This window comes from Macrotis lagotis, chromosome 8, assembly GCF_037893015.1.
Source record: "Macrotis lagotis isolate mMagLag1 chromosome 8, bilby.v1.9.chrom.fasta, whole genome shotgun sequence".
Lineage (NCBI taxonomy): Eukaryota > Metazoa > Chordata > Mammalia > Peramelemorphia > Peramelidae > Macrotis > Macrotis lagotis.
The window spans coordinates 102,401,058-102,420,908 of record NC_133665.1 but is presented as its reverse complement, the minus strand read 5'-3'; the positions used below and the strand labels follow the sequence as shown (position 1 = coordinate 102,420,908).

At 39.6% G+C, this 19,851-nt stretch overlaps 1 protein-coding gene across 22 annotated transcripts in view; it reads right to left on the bottom strand.

Annotated features, from left to right (window-relative positions):
* The window catches only part of OBSCN (obscurin, cytoskeletal calmodulin and titin-interacting RhoGEF), a 342,539-nt gene that overhangs the window by 275,611 nt on the left and 47,077 nt on the right, over positions 1-19,851 (bottom strand). For 20 of the 22 annotated variants that reach the window (XM_074197796.1, XM_074197800.1, XM_074197799.1 and 17 more), the window contains 7 exons: positions 19,427-19,702; positions 13,820-14,095; positions 12,205-12,480; positions 10,647-10,922; positions 6,678-6,953; positions 1,629-1,904; positions 95-370 (listed from right to left, as the gene is read on the bottom strand). In XM_074197796.1, the coding sequence (XP_074053897.1) occupies positions 95-370; positions 1,629-1,904; positions 6,678-6,953; positions 10,647-10,922; positions 12,205-12,480; positions 13,820-14,095; positions 19,427-19,702 (1,932 nt within the window). The remainder of the gene's footprint in view (positions 1-94; positions 371-1,628; positions 1,905-6,677; positions 6,954-10,646; positions 10,923-12,204; positions 12,481-13,819; positions 14,096-19,426; positions 19,703-19,851) is intronic. The other 2 variants (XM_074197805.1, XM_074197808.1) reach the window with 2 other exon arrangements.

The window sequence follows — 19,851 nt, the reverse complement described above, 5'->3', positions numbered from 1 at the left end:
GAATGAAGTACTGGCTGCCCTATCTAGACTAGAAGTGATACCCTACTTCTCACCCTGAAATGCAATGAGCCAAGCCCACTGATCAAGGACTGACCTTTGATGTCTAGACGGAAGGTGACCTTCTGGCCCCCGGCCTCACAGGTATACTCTCCAGTATCTGCCTTCCCCACCTGCTGCACCACCAGTTGCCGGCCCCGGCCCTTGGCCTCCACATGCACCTTCTGGCTGGGGCTCAGTTTCTTCCCATCCTTGTACCAGGTCACCTCTGTCTGGGCCTGGGCTAACTCACAGCTCAGGGTGGCACTGCTACCAGCCACAGCCTCCACCTTGCTATGAGTCTGCTGCTCCTTGGTAAACACCACTGGGGGCTCTAAGAACATGACAAACACAGAGTCAAAGCTGCTCTTCTCAGGAAACTGAGTCACTTTACCAAATAGACCAGACTGTACCAATATTTGACACTGGCACTTGCTGTTAAAGGGTCAGTGGTCTAATCAGATGAACTAAATAAATATTCAGAGAATAAGAAAAAGGAATTGCAAAAAGGGAAGGAGATCCCTGGATGTGGGAAAATTTCATCACAGCCAGTAGGAAGAACACAAAGAGACCCTCTGGAATCAGGACAGTTCTAAAAATACTGAGAAGGAGAAGTGATTCCCTTGAAGGATATTTAATAGAAAATGTGTTTGAAGAGACTGAGAGTTAGATGAACTGACTGACACACATCTTATCTCATGGACATTTTCTCTTTAGGTTTGCTGAAAAATAAGATCAGTTCCAATGCACAGATGTGAGAGGGGTCCCTTTTCCCCTTCCTCTTTATCTCACATCACATGAGTTCTACCATCTATTCCTTCATCTAGTCTCACAAGAAGAGGTGGTCCTACTCGCCAATGCTAGCCCTATGCCTGTACAAGTGAAACTATTCTAGCTGTCTTCTCCAGTTATCATTCTCATTCTCTCACTTAACTTTATTCCTTCCCTGTCCACAAGGTGCTTTCCTACTGCCTTTAGACATGGCCCTAACTTTAAGATTCACTTGATCTGTCCATTTTTCCTAGATATTATCTCATATCTCCCCTTCCTTTCTGTGTCTAAACTCTCTGAAAAGGTCATCTACAACTTATGAAGGAGAAAATATTGCAAGTAGAAAGAAAAGATGCAAAAATCATGGAGACACAGTCAGAATCACATAAGATTTAACAACCACCACTATAAAGAAATTCAACATATTTAGATATGAACTCATTATCATTCTTCCCCAAACCTTTTATCTTCTAAATTTTTCTATTACTATGGAGACCACCCACCAATTTTTCTAGCCACCTAGGCTCATAAGCTAGGTATCATCCTCAACTCCTCACTCTCTCACACCTGTACATACAAGCTACATTTCAAGCATCTTTCATATATGTCCCCTGTTTTCTCCTCGGACACTGCCTATCCTGGAAGCAGCCCCTTATCACCTCATATCTGAACTATTGCAGTGGTTTTTGGCTAGTATCCCTGCTCCAAATCTCTCCCCAATCCAGGCTATCCTCTGTTTAGCTGTGATCTTCCTAAAAGAGCAGGTCTGACTATGTATCCCCTCCCATTCAGTAACATTAGAACATCACCCAATGACTGACCTTTGATGTCCAGGTGGAAAGTGACCTTCTGGCCCCCAGCCTCACAGGTGTACTCCCCAGCATCTGCCTTCCCCGCCTGCTGCACCACCAACTGTCGATTCAGCCCCTTGGCCTCCACGTGCACCTTCTGGCTGGAGCTCAGTTTCTTCCCATCCTTGTACCAAGTCACCTCTGTTTGGGCCTGGGCCACCTCGCAGCTCAGAGTGGTGCTGCTACCAGCCACAGCCTCTACCTTACTCTGAGTCCGTTGCTCTTTGGCAAACACCACTGTGGTCTCTAGAGGAAAAAAGTTAAGGCCAGAGAATCCAAATGAATTATCATTATATGCAGTCTAAATCTGTAGTACTGGGTAGAATAAAGGCAACTCTGGGTTCTGAAGGAACATATTCATTTTTAATCCAACAAACATTTATTAAATATAGAATACTTTTGTTTGGTGGTAGAAATCCAGAGATAAATAAAGCACAGACCCTTCTCTCAAAAAGTTTAATATCTAATTGGGGAGGGAGTAGGCAGAAAGAAGACACAGAGGAATAACTGATAAAATAACACGACTAAAGTGTAAAGATAAGACCCATAGGAAGTGTTAGGAGGGATTTCAGGAAGGAAAAATTACTTCACATTGAGGAGAATGGATAAGGAGAGGATCAGGGCCTCAAAAGAAATCTAGGAAGGACAGCAAAAGATGGAGGTGGGAAGGGAAGGGTTCGGTCCAGGCAAGGGAGATAGAATTAACAAAAGAATGGATGGAGACAGGGGAGAGAACAGTTCATTTTGGTGCAAAAACAGAATAAATGAAGGAGAATAATGTGAGATAAGCCTGAAAACATCAATACCATCCATTGTCAGGACATTCTAAATAAATTTTGTTTTGTTTTTTAAAACAGTGAATAGCATAAGACATTAATTCACTTTACAGAAACAAGTGACTTGGGTTTATGAAATTTGGGGGCTGGAGGGTTTCAAATGACAAAAGGGATTTGCTATAGCTTCCATTAGTTGTAAAAAAGTATAGAAAGGGGGAGTTTAAAACTATCACTAAAATTTACCAACATAATATTCCATAAGGAGCCACTGTCATCTCCCTGATTTTAGACACCAATCTTCTAATAGTGAAGAATGTAGCCCACACATGCATTAGCTCTGAAGGTTGCCCTGGTGACTCATGCTAGCTTGTCCGTTTTCTAAAATGACCACATCTTTTCACTAAATTATCCTGTAATTGTTCAAAACATACTTTTAAGTTAATCTGAATGATTAATACTTTTTCTTCACTTTTCCCTCACTCTGTAGCATTTGCCCACTTCCAAGGTGTAAATTTTTAGGCACAGCTAGGTGACTCAGTGGATAGAGCAACTGGTCAGGAATTCAGAAAGTCCTGAACTCAAATCTGGCCTCAGACATTACTAGTTATAAGACCCTGAACAAGTCACTTTGCCCTGTATGCCTTCATCTGTAAAATGAACTGGTAAAGGAAATGATAAACTGCACCAGTATCTTTGCCAAGAAAATCCTAAATGAGGTCATGAAAAGTCAGAAATGATTATACAACAATTTATAAAGACTCATAATGATAATTTAATATCCAGTTTTCAGGAGGAAGAACTAGTTCTTGCAAATACATGGTCCGAGGTACCTAAATGTAGAAAGGTTTTGACAAGTTAAAGAACAACTGGAATAGAGGGAGGATTAAAGGATTTAGGAGAAAGAAATTGGAGATGTTTAGCTTGGAAAAGAGAAGACTAAAGGAATACAAGATTGCTGTCTTCAAGGAAGTATTAAAAGGGACCAGAATGGCTATTCCCGAATTTTGAGGTCAGAACTAAGAGCAAGGGGCAGATGTTACAGAAAAACAATTTTAATCTCCAATTGTTTTTTAAGCTATAATAAATTAAAATTGCACTCAGACTTTTGGGACACCTTGTATAAAATGTATGTAAGGGAGAAAGGGATGGGGTAATATCTAAATAATTAAAATTATTAGAAAGGGGAAAGAACTGCCTTGGTGGATAGTGAATATCTCATCAATAGAACTCTCCAGAAACTCAATGAGTAATTTTTAGATCTGATTGTTAGATTCTGGCACCCTCTGGTGGAGTATGAGATTACAGCCAGTTCTGTTAGATAAGCAAAATCACAAGAATTAAGTTCTAAGAGAGGACTGCAAGAGTAGGATAAGAGAGACTCCTGATGTGATGAATTTTCCCAATGGCTGGTGGGAGGAGATCAGTGAGAATTCCAGAGCCTAGAAATCTAAAAATGTTTCAAAGAAAAAAATGAATTGCCAGTAACAACTACTATAAAGTTTTCTTTTTGTACCAGGAGAGGCAGTTCCATTAAGTGATCAAGGTCCTTCCCTGCTCTTAACATTTGAGGTTCTAAAATCCTTCCCTGCTCTGACATTTTTGAGTCCTATGTCCTTATGTTCCTTCCAAATCTATGTTCTAAGCTCTAACATTCTATGTTCTTTCTACTTTTAATAGGCAGACTATGGGATTATTTTCTCTCATAACCTCATCCTTATCCAAATGTCCAAAGGATTTTTAAGGATATCTATTGCTGCTTCTGTTCAATCATTTTCAGTTGTGTCTGACCCTTGGTGACCCCAATTGGGGTCCAGCTCATTTTAAAGATGAGGAAACTGAGGCAAACAGGATTAAATGACCTGCCCGGGGTCACACAACTGAGAAGGGTCTGAAACCAGATTAGAAATCAGAAATTCATATTCCTGACTCCAGGTCCAAGAGATAGGGGATAGAGATCCCCTTAGTCCCCTAAGAGAATCTAAGGATTTCTATTTCTGTTTTGTTTTTAAGTATGAGAATACATGCTTGAATTTATCCGAATAGACAAATGGAAAGATGGATTCATTTAAATTTTTAAATTTTTTTTTATTTAAGGCAATGGGGTTAAGTGGTTTGCCCAAGGCCACACAGCTAGGTAATTATTAAGCATCTGAGGTCAAATTTGAACTCAGGTCCTCCTGACTCCAGGGCTGGTGCTCTATCCACTGCACCACCTAGCTGCCCCCTAGATGGATTCATTTTACAGAAAGTTCCTAATTCTTGACCCCAACTTTCCCACATATCCAATCAGTTACCAGGTCTTATTGATTTGACCTCTATGTTATCTCTTCCATCTACCCCTCCCTTCTGCTCCCAAAGTCACCTGCCTGGTCCAGGCCCTCATCACCTTTCAGAGACCCTCTTTCAAATCCACACTCCTCACAGCCTTGGAACTGATTTTCTTGAAGTACAGGCCTGACTAGGTTGCTCCCTCCACTTAATAAACTCCAGTGGCTATTATCTTTGAAATAAAATACAAACTCTTCTAGCATCCAAAGTCGTTCATAATTTAGCTCCAGTTAGTGAGGTGCTTAAAACATAACTGAGCTCTCTGGAGAGAAAAATGTATACATAACAGTTTATTCTGTATCATTATCGTTTTCTCCAATAATTTTCTAAAGCAACAAAACAGTACATCAAATCCTGATTTGTAGAAATTTCCAATTTCCAAGGTGTAAAAACTCACTGAAAATTTAGTGAATGACTTTCTTCAGCATACTCCTAGTTACAGCCCGTTTTTCCCTCCTTTTCTAGTCTTCTTCATTTGATCTATAATCATCTCATCTCCATGCCTTTAAACTGGCTATTTATCCCTCAAGAAGTCTCTCTTTCCTCACTTTTGCATCTTAAAGTCCCTTGCTACTTTGAAAGTTCAGCTCAACAGGAGAACGTTGTATTCAGTACTAGTAACATTGTGTGCTGACCAACTATGGTAGACTTAGCTCTTCTCAGCAATACAATGATCCAAGACAATTCCAAAACTCATGATATAAAATGCTATCCACATCCAGAGAAAGAAATGAAGTTTGAATGCAAATCAAAACATGCTGTTTTCACTTCTTTAGATGTGTTCTTTCTCATGACTTTCCCTTTTGTTCTAATTCTTCTTTCATAGCATGATTAATTTGGAAATATGTTTAACATGATTATATATGTATAACCTATATATCAGACTGCTTGCTATCTTGGGGAAAGGGGAAGAAAGTGAGTGAAAGATGGAGTAAATTTTACAAAAATGAATGTTGAAAACTATATGTAATTGGGGAAAATGGCTTAAAAGAAAATTCAGCTCAATATTTACCTTCTATGTGAAGCTTTTCCTGTTGCCTCCCCACTACCTCTGCCTCTGCCTTTTCCCACCCCCTGATTATCCTGTATCAATTTTGTTATATTTATATGTAATTTTATGTGTGTAGGCTTCCACTGGTAGAATATAAGCTTCCAGAGGACAGGGACAGTTTCTGACTTTCTAGGACCTCTAGCATAGTTCCTAGAACATAATAGACACCTAATAAATGTTTGTTGATTGACTGATCAAGCAAACAATGTATGTACTTCTGTTTTCCTAATTTTCTTTTCATGAAAACAATAGTAATTATGCAACTAGACCTCAATCTATAGTCCCTTCTTCCAACTTCCTAAAATCAAGGCATCAGAAAAGTATCAGAAACCTCAAGACATTGAGATAGGACAAGCAGAAGGGAGATTGATAATTATATAATTATAAGATATTTATAAGTCTACCATAGTTGGTCAGCACAAGGTAATTTATAATAAGATAATTATAATATTTATAATGATAATTGTAAGAGTTCCTAGGATGTAGAGCCAGAAAAAACACTAAAGGCCACCTCATCTGATCCTTTTATTGTCCACAGGAGTAAACAGAGACAAATGGCAAGTCTTGCCCAAAGTTAAAGAAAATAGGCGGCAGGGATGAAATTAGACATACTCATATTGTAAAGCACATATGCTGATTGTAGATCCACTGTGTTCTTGCCATTGGACCATAAGAAGTCAGGTGGAGAAAGCAAAGGGTGAAGACATAGGTAGTCTCAGAGATTCTAGACTACAGTTTAACTTTCCAGCTCATGCAAACAGATATTCCCTCTTCAACTCCCCACTACATACACATACATACATATACTTATGTACACCTGGAACAGAAAACATTTTAATTTGCCTGATCTATAAAGTAGCTGACCTTTGATGTCCAGATGGAAGGTGACCTTCTGGCCCCCGGCCTCACAGGTGTACTCTCCAGCATCTGCCTTCCCCGCCTGCTGCACCATCAGCTGTCGGCTCCGGCCCTTGGCCTCCACATGCACCTTCTGACTGGAGCTCAGTTTTTTCCCATCCTTGTACCAGGTCACCTCTGTCTGAGTCTCAGCCACCTCACAACTCAGGGTGGCACTACTACCGGCCACAGCCTCCACCTTGTTCTGAGTTTTCTGTTCCTTGGCAAACACCACCATAGATTCTAGAAAAGAAAAGACAAAACCTGGGAGTCAGAGATATAGCAGGTAAAGCATTAATTCACTTTCTAGAAAGTAACATTTTGTAGGTAAGTGATTTTTAGACCAGGGTACAATATTAGATCCTGGCACCCTATAGAGAAATTGAGGCTCTAATTTATGAACGAGGCTATTATTATTTGCAAAGGGGCAAAAAAATATAATTATTATCATTTCTATAGGACCTTAATATTTATAAAGCACTGTTCTAACTACATCCACTTTGTAACCTCAATTTACAGATGGAAAAATGGAGGCTCAGAGCTATTAATTGTTTTGATTAAGATCACAGCTCCTAAGTGCTAAGGTCAAGATTTGAATTAATGTTTCCTGAGTCCAAGTCCATGATGCCTTCTGCTACAACTCTGGGGATGATAAATAAGAGCAGGATCAAGGGTTTCTCTTGAATTGGGAGAATTTCCTCTAGGTTGGTGAGAGTAGCACAGAAGGAATGCTAAGGCTAGAAATAGTTATAAACTTCTTAAAAAAACTACAAAAAGAAGTGGAACTGACTGTAGGACAATGTAAAATGTAAAATAATATGGTTCTCTATGTTGTCTGTGTTCCTTCCTCATTCTTTTTTTTGTCCACTTTGATTTTATGTCCACTTTAAGTAGAAAGAATATTGCCTCCACACTACAATTTCCAATATGCTTTGGAACAAACTGTTGTTTCTGTCCTTTTCTTTTCAAATGCTCTAAATTGGGGCAGCTACCTGGTGCAGTAGATAGAGCACCAGCCCTGGAGTCAGGAGGACCTGAATTCAAATCCGACCCCAGATACTTAATTGCCTAGCTGTGTGATACTGGGCAAGTCACTTAACCCCATTGCCTTAAGTCAAAAAATTTTTTTAAAAAGAGCTAAGAAATCAAATGCTCTAAATTAAGATACTAGGACATTTTTTCTTCTGTGGTGAAAATTTATGTATGTCTGATTTTATAATCAAGTCATGTCAATAAGCATTTATTAATTATTTTCCAAGGACCAGGTACTATGTAAAGGAGGCAAAGAATAGCCCCTGTGCTCATTGTGTTCCAACGAGTTAGGTAACACGCCAATAAGTATGTATAGGCAAGCTAAATACAGCATAAATGGGAGGTAATCTTACAGGAAAGGCATTAGAGTTAAGGATGCCTGAGAAAGTCTTCATGCAAAAGGTATGTTTTGAATTGAGATTTGGAGGAATGAGGGAAACCAGGGCAGAGATGAGGAGGGAGACAGCTAATGACAAGTCACAGAGATGGAGGTGGAATGTGGTGCAACATGGAACAACATGGAGGCTAGTGCCACTTGCTGTATTGTAAGGTAAATGTAGGGGAGGGGAAAGTGTAATTAGACAGGAGAGATATGAAGTGTCCAGCTTTTGAGGGACTCAAAAAAAGCAAACAAGATTGGAGATTAAAGGGAGCCACTAGAGTTTGTTGTGTAGGAAAGATCCATTTGTCAGTTGAATGGAAGATGGATTGGAGGAGGGAGAAATTTAAGGCAAAGAAACCAACCAAAATGATACTACAATTGTCAAGGTCAGTTGGTTGGTTTGGCTGGATGTTGACCTTCATTCTCAGAGAGGACCAAAATAATTTCACTATGTTAAAGAACAATGTGTCTGACTGTGGCTGATTAGACCAATGTGAGCTTAAACAGGTCAGGCACAAATAATCCCCATGAACATCTGGCATGGAGAAGTCTCTAAATTGGTTCATCTCACATTTGTTTTTTTCTTTTGTTCTTTCTTTTAGATATCTACAAGGCAATGGGGTTAAGTGACTTGCCCAAGGTCACAAAGCTAAGCAAGTTTAAGTGTCTGAGGCCACATCTGAACTCAGGTCCTCCTAATGCCAGAGTCCGGGCTCTATCCACTGTGCCCCGACATTTCTTTTGAGCTACTACAATTCTGCCTTGCTCATGGATCACAGCAGCCATGCTGGGCGGTCCTGGGCCAATGTCTCCCATGCCCATGTGTAAAATACATAATAATGGATGGAATTAATATAATCTATTTAAAATTTACAAAGTGCATTAGATATATTGCCTCATTTTATCCTCACAACATAATGAGGAAGCAGATGTTATTATTATCCACATTTTATAGATGAAGAAACTAGGGTTGATTAAGTAATTTGCCCAAGGTCACATAAAGTCTGAATTTGAACTCAGGTGTTTTTGACTTCAGTTCCAGCACACTATCCATCAAAAAAGCTAGACACTTAAAAAGCCTGGGGTTCTTCTGAAGATGACCAGCAACTAAGTCATGGGGACTAGACTTGTCAGAGGCACTACTGTCTGTAGAAATTGAGCCGAGAGGGTAATTCAGGGGAGACTCTTGCTTTTGAGGACTCCTTTTTTCTTTTTCAATTTGACTTTCTTTTGGAGTCCATGAAAAGAATTGAAGAAAGGATTTCTTTCTTCTTTTTTCCACTCTCCTCTTCTCCGTCCCCAAGCAGTTAATGGTGACATATAATAGAACATATGGCAGAGGCAGACCCAGAAGATGCCAGGACAATGTTTGTGCCCCTAGGTTTTCTTCAGAGATTTCTGAATGCCATAGGCATTTCAATCTCAAACTCTATCCTTTAGCCAGAGAAGGAATATGTCTTCAGGGTTCCTGAGCTCAAGTATCAGCCTCTTACGAGGAAGTGTTTAACAAAACTGTAGAACTCTTCTTGGAGAAGGAAGAGGGTGATCAACAAAAGTGCAGCCTGCAACCCTAAGAAACTCAAGATGTTCTATGGTGAGATGGATGCAAGGAATGCAGACCTTGCTAACACTGCCACTGCTGTGAGGTCCTTGGATAGCGAGGCCTCCTGAAAAGGAGGCTGCTTGTTTGTTTAACAGTCCTGCAAAGTGCTTACCTTTAGAGGAGACACAGATGGGCTTTCTTGGGGCTTTATTTCTTTCTGCATCTGTTCATGGACTGTTTTCCCAAAGCCAACATCTACACTGTGTGCCTTGGGGCTACTGGGGATCCCATTCTCCATTTTTAGGGAAATCTAAACAAAAGCTATATCTAAGTTTCATTTTGGGGATTTTCCTGAGGTAAAACTCTGTAGTGGGGATATAATGAGAAAAAGAAATTATGGGGCAGCTAGGTGACTCAGTGGATAGAGCACCAGCCCTGAAGTCAGGAGTATCTGAGTTCAAATCCGACCTCAGACACTTAATAATTACCTAGTTGTGTTGCCTTGGGCAAGCCACTTAACTCCATTTGCCTTGCAAAAACCTTAAAGAAAGAAAAAGAAGCTAATTCTCTTTTGATTACACCTCTAGGATTAGACCTGGATGATTTGAACCCAAAGTCAATGGAGGATATTGGGATCCCTGTGACAACAAAATTTTGAGCTGGAAGGGACCTTAGAGATAATAATAATAGTAACTAATAAATTCATAGTATTTTAATATATTTTCAAAATGCTTCATATATTTTATGTCATTTGATTTTCACAACAACCCTATGAGGGAGATGTCATTATCCTCATTTTACATAGAAGGAAACTGAGGTTGAGAAATTTTTAGCTCAAATTCTTCACTTCACAAAAGCCGAAGCCCAAAGAGTTACATAGAGAGTAAGTATAAAAGTCACACACACAAACACATACACAAAAACAACCCACACCCTGAATCAGGAATGCATTCTGCTCCAAATACCCAGAGCAACTGACCTTTGACATCCAAGTGGAAAGTGATCTTCTGACCCCCTGCCTCACAGGTGTACTCCCCAGCATCTGCCTTCCCAGCTTGTCGCACCACCAGCTGCCGGCCCCGGCCCTTGGCCTCTACGTGCACCTTCTGGCTGGGGCTCAGTTTTTTCCCATCCTTGTACCAGGTCACCTCTGTCTGGGCCTGGGCCAGCTCACAGCTCAGGGTGGCACTGCTACCAGCCACAGCCTCCACCTTGCTATGAGTCTGCTGCTCTTTGGCAAATACTTCCATTGATTCTGAGAAAAGGATGAACATACAGTGTCAAAGAGGAGGTGGTGGGGGATAGTGAGAAGAATTCTGGCTGAAGGGTTAGAGGATAAGGGCACAAGCCTCACCTCTGTAATAACTTACTCTCTATATAACCTTAGATAAGTCATTTAAGCCTGCCTGGATATGAGCGCCCTCGTTTGTAAGATGTGGACAAGATGACCCCTAAAGTTCCCTTCCATTTCTAAATCTCTAGTTCTGGCTTCCCAGAACTACAAACGGTAGCATTGGGTGGTGGGGTTAATGTGGAAGGCATTCCCAATCTATTGGTAGGAGAAATATGGATTCCAGAGCCAGGAATTTACTACAGAATTTTTAAAATGTTGAAAAGGTGGCGGGAGGGGGACCTTCTAGTCAAGATAACTGCTCAGTGAGGGGAAGAGGATACAGAGTAGAGAACATGTAAAATTCTTTTCAGTGATCACACTATGTGATTCGACATCCTTCTCAGAAAGCACTGGTCTTCTATGATGCCCATAATGGAGTGGGACTGGTTATTATTTTAATCCCCTTTTGACCCAGAGTCTTAACTCAATAGCTTTTATGTTTGTAGTAGTCTTATTTATTGGGTGATGTTAAGAAGACTGAATTAAATTTATAGAAAGGCTACAACCCTGTTTGTTCCAAATAGCAGAGAATGTGTGTACATTAGTTAAGTTAATTAGTTTTGTATTCAGGCTACACAAGTGATATTTTTTATTCTAGGACATGGTCCCTTCTAGGTCTATGACCCATATGGAAAGCAGCAGGATAAGCAGATAAGACATTAAACTTAGAGTCAGGAAGGTCTATGTTCAAATTCAGCCTTTAGACTCTTACTGTCTAGACGACTCCGCCTCTGTTAACTCATCTACAAAATGAGGGGACTAGACTCAGTGGCTTCCAAGGGCCCTTCTAGCTCTAATTCCTATATCTCTTCCCTCCCTTTTTCTCACAGACATGTCATCAAAGTCAGGTCAATATTGAAGAAAATAATTAGATCTGGAAATGAAAAAAGTGATATAAATAACAGATTGAATGACTGAATGACAAGAATGATTGAATAACAAGAAAAACAAAGATGAAGAAGAACAACTAGTTCCAAAGTTTTCTCAAGGTTAAACACACACATATATACACACACATTCAATGAATATGTACATACATATAGACACATGTATGCATGCATGAATACATGTGTTTACATACATCTACACACACACATCCTTGAACTGGAAGGCATTATGATTCCCCAGACTTAAGAGAACTGACCTTTGACATCCAAGTGGAAGGTGACCTTCTGGCCCCCAGCCTCACAGGTATACTCCCCAGCATCTGTCTTCCCCGCCTGCTGCACCACCAGCTGCCGGCCCCGACCCTTGGCCTCTATGTGGACCTTCTGGCTGGGGGTCAGTTTCTTTCCGTCCTTGTACCAGGTCACCTCCGTCTGAGCCTGGGCCAGCTCGCAGCTCAGGGTGGCACTGCCACCGGCCACCGCCTGTACCTCGTTCTTTGTCTGCTGTCCCTTGGCAAACACCACCACAGACTCTGCAAAAGGGATGAATACATAAGGTCAAAGACACATCCCAGTCAATGTGTCATTTTCCAGAAAGTGAAGAGGTCAATAATTGGTTTGTTAAAATATACCGATGTTAGACCCTGGCACCTTCTGTTGAAGTGTGAGACTACACCTCTGCTCACTCAGACAATGCAGTTATTCTGACAAAAGAAAAAGCTCTAGGAGTCATAAGAGTCAAATCAGGGGAAGCTTCTGATGTGGGAGATTGCCCCAAGGAGTGCTATTAGAAAAAAAAAAGGAGGGGTGTATTACAAAGCTCTAAGAAATACCATAAGAGATTGGTAAGCTGCCAAGAGATACAATTATTAAGTTTTTTCCTTTGTAAAATTGGAAGATTGGACCTCTTTAAGCCTTTCCAGTTCTGAAATCCTATGTACTATATTATAGGTATATAGATGGCACAGTGCCTAGATTAAAGAGTCTAGAGTTAGGAAGAACTGGGTTCAAATCTAACCTCAAACAATTACTAGCTATGTGACCCTGGACAATTCACTTACCCTCTCTCAAAATGCACTATCATATGCCCCTCACAACTCTGACATTCTATGAATTTATGACTAGCAGGCTATCATTGACTCTTCTTTTTGTTAAGGTTTTTGCAAGGCAAATGGGGTTAAGTGGCTTGCCCAAGGCCACACCGCTAGGTAATTATTAAGTGTCTGAGGCCAGATTTGAACCCAGATACTCCTGACTCCAAGGCCGGTGCTTTATCCACTACGCCACCTAGCCGCCCCACTATCATTGACTCTTACTGTCATACTATAATATACTTCAAAATAGAATATTCAATTCTTTTTTAAAAGTTTGAACACTAAGGATTGTTGTTACGATTCTGGGTATGGCTAAAAGTATCTGATTTTCTAACGGGAAAAAAATTTGACAGTGTGCTTGTGCACATCAATTCCATAAAGTCTGATTTATTCAATAAGAAGGCCAATAGAAAACTTGCCTCTAGAATAAGCCCACATTTGGTATATGGCTTCTTCTCTTCAAGCTCCCACAGCCATGGCATCAGAAATTTCTAGACAATGGCAGAGAAAAACTGGGGATGTTGAGACAAGAAGCAGGGCTGTGGTGGGAAGGGGTCAAAGGAAGTAGGCTTGTTCCTAAAGGATGAATGTCTGGCAAGATGTTATGTTAATCAGATGTTAGGGAGCCTCTGAATCCCCTCACAACAACTGTCTCTATGTTTCTCTTTGTCCGTCTGTCTGTCTGATTTCTCTCTCACACACATACACACACACTCACACACATACACTAAACCTCTGAATCAGAAGACATTTTCACCCTCTACCCCAGACAACTAACCTTTGATATCCAGCTGGAAGGTGATCTTCTGGCCTCCAGTCTCACAGGTATACTCCCCAGAATCTTCCTTCCCCACCTGCTGCACCACCAGCTGCCGGTCTCGGCCCATGGCTTCCAAACGTATCTTCTGGCCAGGACTCAGTTTCTTCCCATCCTTGTACCAGGTCACTTCTGTCTGAGCTTCAACCACTTCACAGTTCAGGGTGGCACTGCCACCAGCCACAGCTTGTACATGGTTCTTTATCTGCTGCTCCTTGGCAAACATGGCCACAGATTCTAGAAAAAGAATGAACACAAGAGTCAAGGACACAGAAAACTGATTCACTTTATAGAAAATAACATTTCTGGAAATAATAATCAGGCCATAGTGCCCCAAGGAACAACTTTGGGTGATGTGTGATACTGGAGGTCAGCTCTACTAGACAATGGATAGTTACATGAAAAAAGCTAAGAGTAGGATCAGGGGTACTTCTGAGGCAGGAGAATTTCCTAAGACTTATGAGGTGAGGACAAGAAGAAATCCAGACCTATGAAGCCCAAAATATGGAATTTCAGACTCAGAAAGGACCTTAGAGACCATCACAGGTGAGAGTCATTCATGCTCCCCTTGTGCACATTTGTTATTATGTTCATGGGTGGTGAATGTTGCATAAATGGGTATTGAATTCTGTATATGGCCCTTCACAAGTTTTTGTTAGGAAATGTGGTCCAGAAGTGCTAAAAGGTTGGACCCCCTGAATTCTAGTATAATCTAGACCTAAAAAACAACCCCTGTCTTGAAATAACCAAGAAGTCATCATTCTACTTTTGTGTGAAGACCTTCAATGAGGAAGAACCCACACTCTCCCAAGACAGCTCCTTCCATTTTTGGATAACTAATCCTCAAGAACTTGTTCTTTATGTCAAACTCTAATTTATCTCTTTGCAACTTCACTAGGTCTACCCTCTGGAATCAAATAAAACAAGCTTAATTCTTTTTCTATTTGACTGCCTTTCAAACAACCAAAGATAATGAATATGTTTCTCCTTATTTTTCTCTTTCACAATTAGAAAAAAACTCAAAGCCATTCACCAGTTGTCTCCTTCAGATTCCTTCTAATTTTAAATTTCTGAAAATGTGATGCCTTGGGGAAGCTAGGTGGCTCAGTGGATAGAGCCCCGGCCCCAGAGTCTGGAGGACCTCAGTTCAAATCCAGCCTCAGACAATAATTACCTAGCTGTGTTACCTTAGGTGAGTCACCTAACCCCACTGCCTTGCAAAAGAAAAAAGAAAAAGAAAATGTGATGCCTTGAACTAAATGCAGTACTCCAGAGAGTCTAACCAGTGCAGGGTCCAGAAAAGAGTTATTCTTGGGATATTCTTATCAAAGTTATTCCATTCTATATCAAAGTTATTCTTGGGAGTTCCCTTGCTCTTAAAAGCCAAAGATTAATTTTTTTTTGGCTGCCATGTGACACTGTTGGTTGATTCCTAATGAGCTCCAGTCCATCAAAACTCTTAGATCTTTTTTCCCAAAAACTTCTCTCTCATCTCCATCTTCCATGCCTCCTCAATCTTGTTTTTTGTGAATTTGACTTTTTGGACCCAAATGTAAAGTTTTATATTTAAAAATGTAATTTAATTAAATTATATATTTAGTGCTATGTCAATCAATCTACCAAATAACTATTTTACTGGAGCAACAAAAAGTCAAAAATATCAAGGGAACTGATGAAAAAAATTTAGGGAATATGGCCTAGCTCTACCAGATCTAGAACTATGCTATAAAGTGGCAGTCATCAAAACTACATGGTTCTGGTTAAGAAATTGGGTAACAGGGTGGAGGTTGGGGGGGAGGCAGCTAGATAGTGCAGTGGATAGAGCACTGGCCCTGGAGTCAGGAATACCTGAGTTCAAATCCGGTCTCACACACTTAATAATTGCCTAGCTATGTGACCTTGAGCAAGTCACTCAATCCCATTGCCTTGCAAAAAAACAGAAATTGAATAATTGATCAGTGGATTAGGATAGATTCCTAAGAAACAGGAGCAACTGACTAAAGTATTCTACTGTTTGACAAACCCAAAGACATTTGCCTCTGGGATAAAAACTCACTATTTGACAAAAATTGTTGGGAAAACTGGGAAATAGTATGACAAAAACTAGGCATAGACCCATACTTCACACCCTATACCAAAATTAGGTCAAAATGGTCCAGGATTTAGACATCAAGTGTGACATTATAGACCAATTAACAGACTAAGAAATATTCTCTGTCAGATCTATGGGAAAGGGGAGAAATTTATGAACAAGCAAGAAATAGAGTACATTACCAACTACAAAATGAATGATTTTGACTATATTAAATTAAAAAGGTTTTGCACTAATAAAACCAATGCTGCCAAAATTAGAATGAAAACAGAAAGCTGGGAAGCAATTTTCACAGCTAGGGGTTCTGATAAAGGTCTCATTTCTAAAATTGAAAACTGAATCAAATTTATAAGGTTACAAGTCATTTTCCAATTGATAAATGGTCAAAAGATATAAACAGTTTCCAAATAAAAAAATTAAAGTGATATATAATCATATAAAAAATGTTCCAAATCATTACTGATTAGAGAAATGCAAATTAAAACAACTATGAGGTATCACCTCACACCTATCAGACTGGCTAAGATGACAAAAAGGGAAAATGATCAATGTTGGAGAGGTTGTTGAGGATTGGGACATTAATGCATTGTTGGAAACTGATCCAACCATTCCAGAGAGCAATACGGAACTATGCCCAAAGAGAAATAAAACTTATCATACCCTTTTACCCAAAAATTCCAAAACTAGGCCTATATCCAGAAGAAACCATAAAAAAAATAGGAAAAGTCTCACATGTTCTAAAAAATTTATAGCACCTCTTTTTGTAGTGGCAAAGAATTGGAAATTGAGGAGATGCCCATCATTTGGGGAATGGCTGAACAAGTTATGGTACATGAATGTTATGGAATACTATTGTTCTAGAAGAAATCATGAATGGCCAGACTCTAGAGAAGCATGGAATGAATTACAGGAACTGATGCTGAGCAAAGGGAGCAGAACCAAGAGAACACCGTACACATAAACAACTACCTTGATGGATGCAACTCCTCTCAGCAGTTGAGAGAGCTAGGACAACCCTAGGAGACCAATTATGGACAGTGCTATCCCCATCCAGAGAAGAAAAACAAACAAAAACCCTACAGAATCTGATTAAACACTACATTCATTTTTTTAAAAATTCTCTTATGTATTTTTTTCCTATCTCATGGTTTTTCTTTCTTTTCTCTTAAACCCTAAAATGACTAATCTGTAAACTTATTAAACACAAGTGTGTATGTACAACATTCATCTGAATGTTCGCTGCTGAAGGGAGGGAGGTGGGAAGGGAGGGTGGAAGGAAATTAACTTAAAAATATACATATGCATGTGGATGAATATTAAAAAACTTTCATAATATGTTATTGGAAAAATAAAATATCAATTAAAAATATAGTTTACATGACTAACTTAAATCATATTAGTTTTATCCCATGATTCTAGCCTATAAAAAAATTTTTGGAACCCTGACTTTTTGACGTCTTCTATGTTCACAATCTCTACCAGATTTTATCCCCAAATCTGATAAGCATGCTATCAATGCTTTTCTCTAAATCATAAATAAAATTATTAAGCAGTTCAAGGCCAAGCACAGATCTTTGGTGCACTCCAGCAGATAACTCCTGCTAAAGTGACTTCCAACCAATATTGACTACTCTTGGGGTCTTGCCATTCAATCAGATTTGTATCCATTTTTACCCTGACACTTAACTCACATCTCTTCATCTTTTATATATTTTTTCCAATGCTTTGCTAAAATCTCATTTGCCCTTCTCTAGCCCTTCTCCAAATTTCTTTCCACACTTCAAATTTCATTAATGGCAGCTCAGCAATCACATCTGCCAGATGTTTCAATACCAGAACAAATATTTTACCGAGTCCAGGTGATATGAACTCATTAGAGGCAAACATGTGCTCTCTTTTTGCCTCTTTATTTAGTTTTAAAATTTTACTTTTTTGTTTATCCATTTATTATCTCTCCATCAACCATTTTTGCTCAATCCTTTCCTGTTCAAAAGTCAGTTTTCTTGACAGAAAAGAGAAAACCAAAATAAGATTTGAGCTGCCTTGACTTCTATCTACTCCAGTTTTTACTTCCACCCCCAAAAGTCACTTCTTTTGTACAGAGCAGATAAAAAACCCAACTTCTTCATTTTATTTTTAATGTTCCTCATCATCTTTTATTCCTTGTGAGCAAATATCACCCACCTTCACAGAAACAAATGATAAACTCTTAGGGCAAATTGAAGCATTCTAACACACACACACACACACACACACACACACACACACACACACACACACACACACAAACACTTCCTGCTCCTCCCCATGGCTAATGTGGAAATATTTTGTCGACTACATATGTATAGTATATTTCGTACCCTTTCAATGGGTAGGGGAGGGAGTGAAGGAGAGAGGTTGAGAATTTGAAATTGGAAATCAAAATTGTAATTTAAATAAACTCATTGAGTTTTAGCACATAATTCTTAGAGTAATATTCTTTAATCATACTTTATTAAAGCCTTTGCCTTCATCTTTTATCTATGAGTTCATATCATCTAAAATGTTTGGAGAGATCTGTAGGTATCTACATTAGCCTCTTCAGTGTTTATCACAGTGACTGGCACATTATTATATAAATATACAATAAATGCTTATTGGCTGACATTTTCTTCTTCATTTCAAGTGTTTCTGTCTTCAGAATTTTGCTCTTGAAGGTTTTTCATTCTTCCTAGGCTGACTTCCATTTTAATCATGTGTGTGCTTCCTCTGGACCCTCGAATTCACATCACTCTGCCCAGCTTTCCTTCCTTCTCTCTCATAAACACTAAGACAGAATAGTCACTTTCCCCCAAGTTTTCCATCATTGCCCATCTCAATTAGATCCAGAATAGAATTACTCCTGGTTAATGGTTCTACCTTTGAAGTCTTTTTAATTTTTTAAATAAATATTTTATTTGTTTTCCAATTATATACAATAGTTTCTACCTATCATTTCTATTTTCAATAAATGATTGGCTCCTCTTTTTCTAGCAGAAATGGAGCTCCATTAGATATTTGGATAACTGAAGTCTTCCATGATTCCTAAAACACATCTGTCTCTATAAAGAGCTTGGAGTGTTTGGCAATTCTTCATTTATATACTCTTTATGTCTAGCATACTCTGATAACAAAAGTATTCTTGCTTCTGTTCCATATACTAAATGTCCCCACATAGAATAAAAAGGGTGTTTCAGAAGTCTTAGTTTTGATAAAGTAAAGTATCATGATAGATAAAAGAATGGACAGATATATGGTAGCTACTGATGTACATTAGGAAAATATACAGGGTATCCCAAAAGTCTTAGTGTAGAACTGCATACTCTATCTCTGTCTGTTTGTCTGCCATACACACACACACACACACACACACACACACACACACACACACACACACACACACACACCCCTTGAATCAGAAGACATTATTCCATTCTCTCTCTCCCAGGGTGACTGACCTTTGACATCCAAGTGGAAGGTGACCTTCTGGCCCCCAGCCTCACAGGTATACTCCCCAGCATCTGCCTTCCCCGCCTGCTGCACCATCAGCTGTCGGCTCCGGCCCTTGGCCTCCACATGCACCTTCTGGCTGGAGCTCAATTTCTTCCCATCCTTGTACCAAGTCACCTCTGTCTGAGCCTTGGCCACCTCACAGTTCAGAGTGGCGCTGCTACCAACCACTGTCTGTACCTCATTCTTTGTCTGCTGCTCCTTGGCAAACACAGCCACAGATTCTGGAAAAAGGGATGAAACATAGGATCAAGAATCCAGGGTCCTAATTAATTTCCCAAAAGTTGTAAAGATAAGTTTTCAGATTTATCATTCAGACTTCATAATGTCCTAAAGGTAGACATTGGTACCTACTGTTGAAATATGACCTACA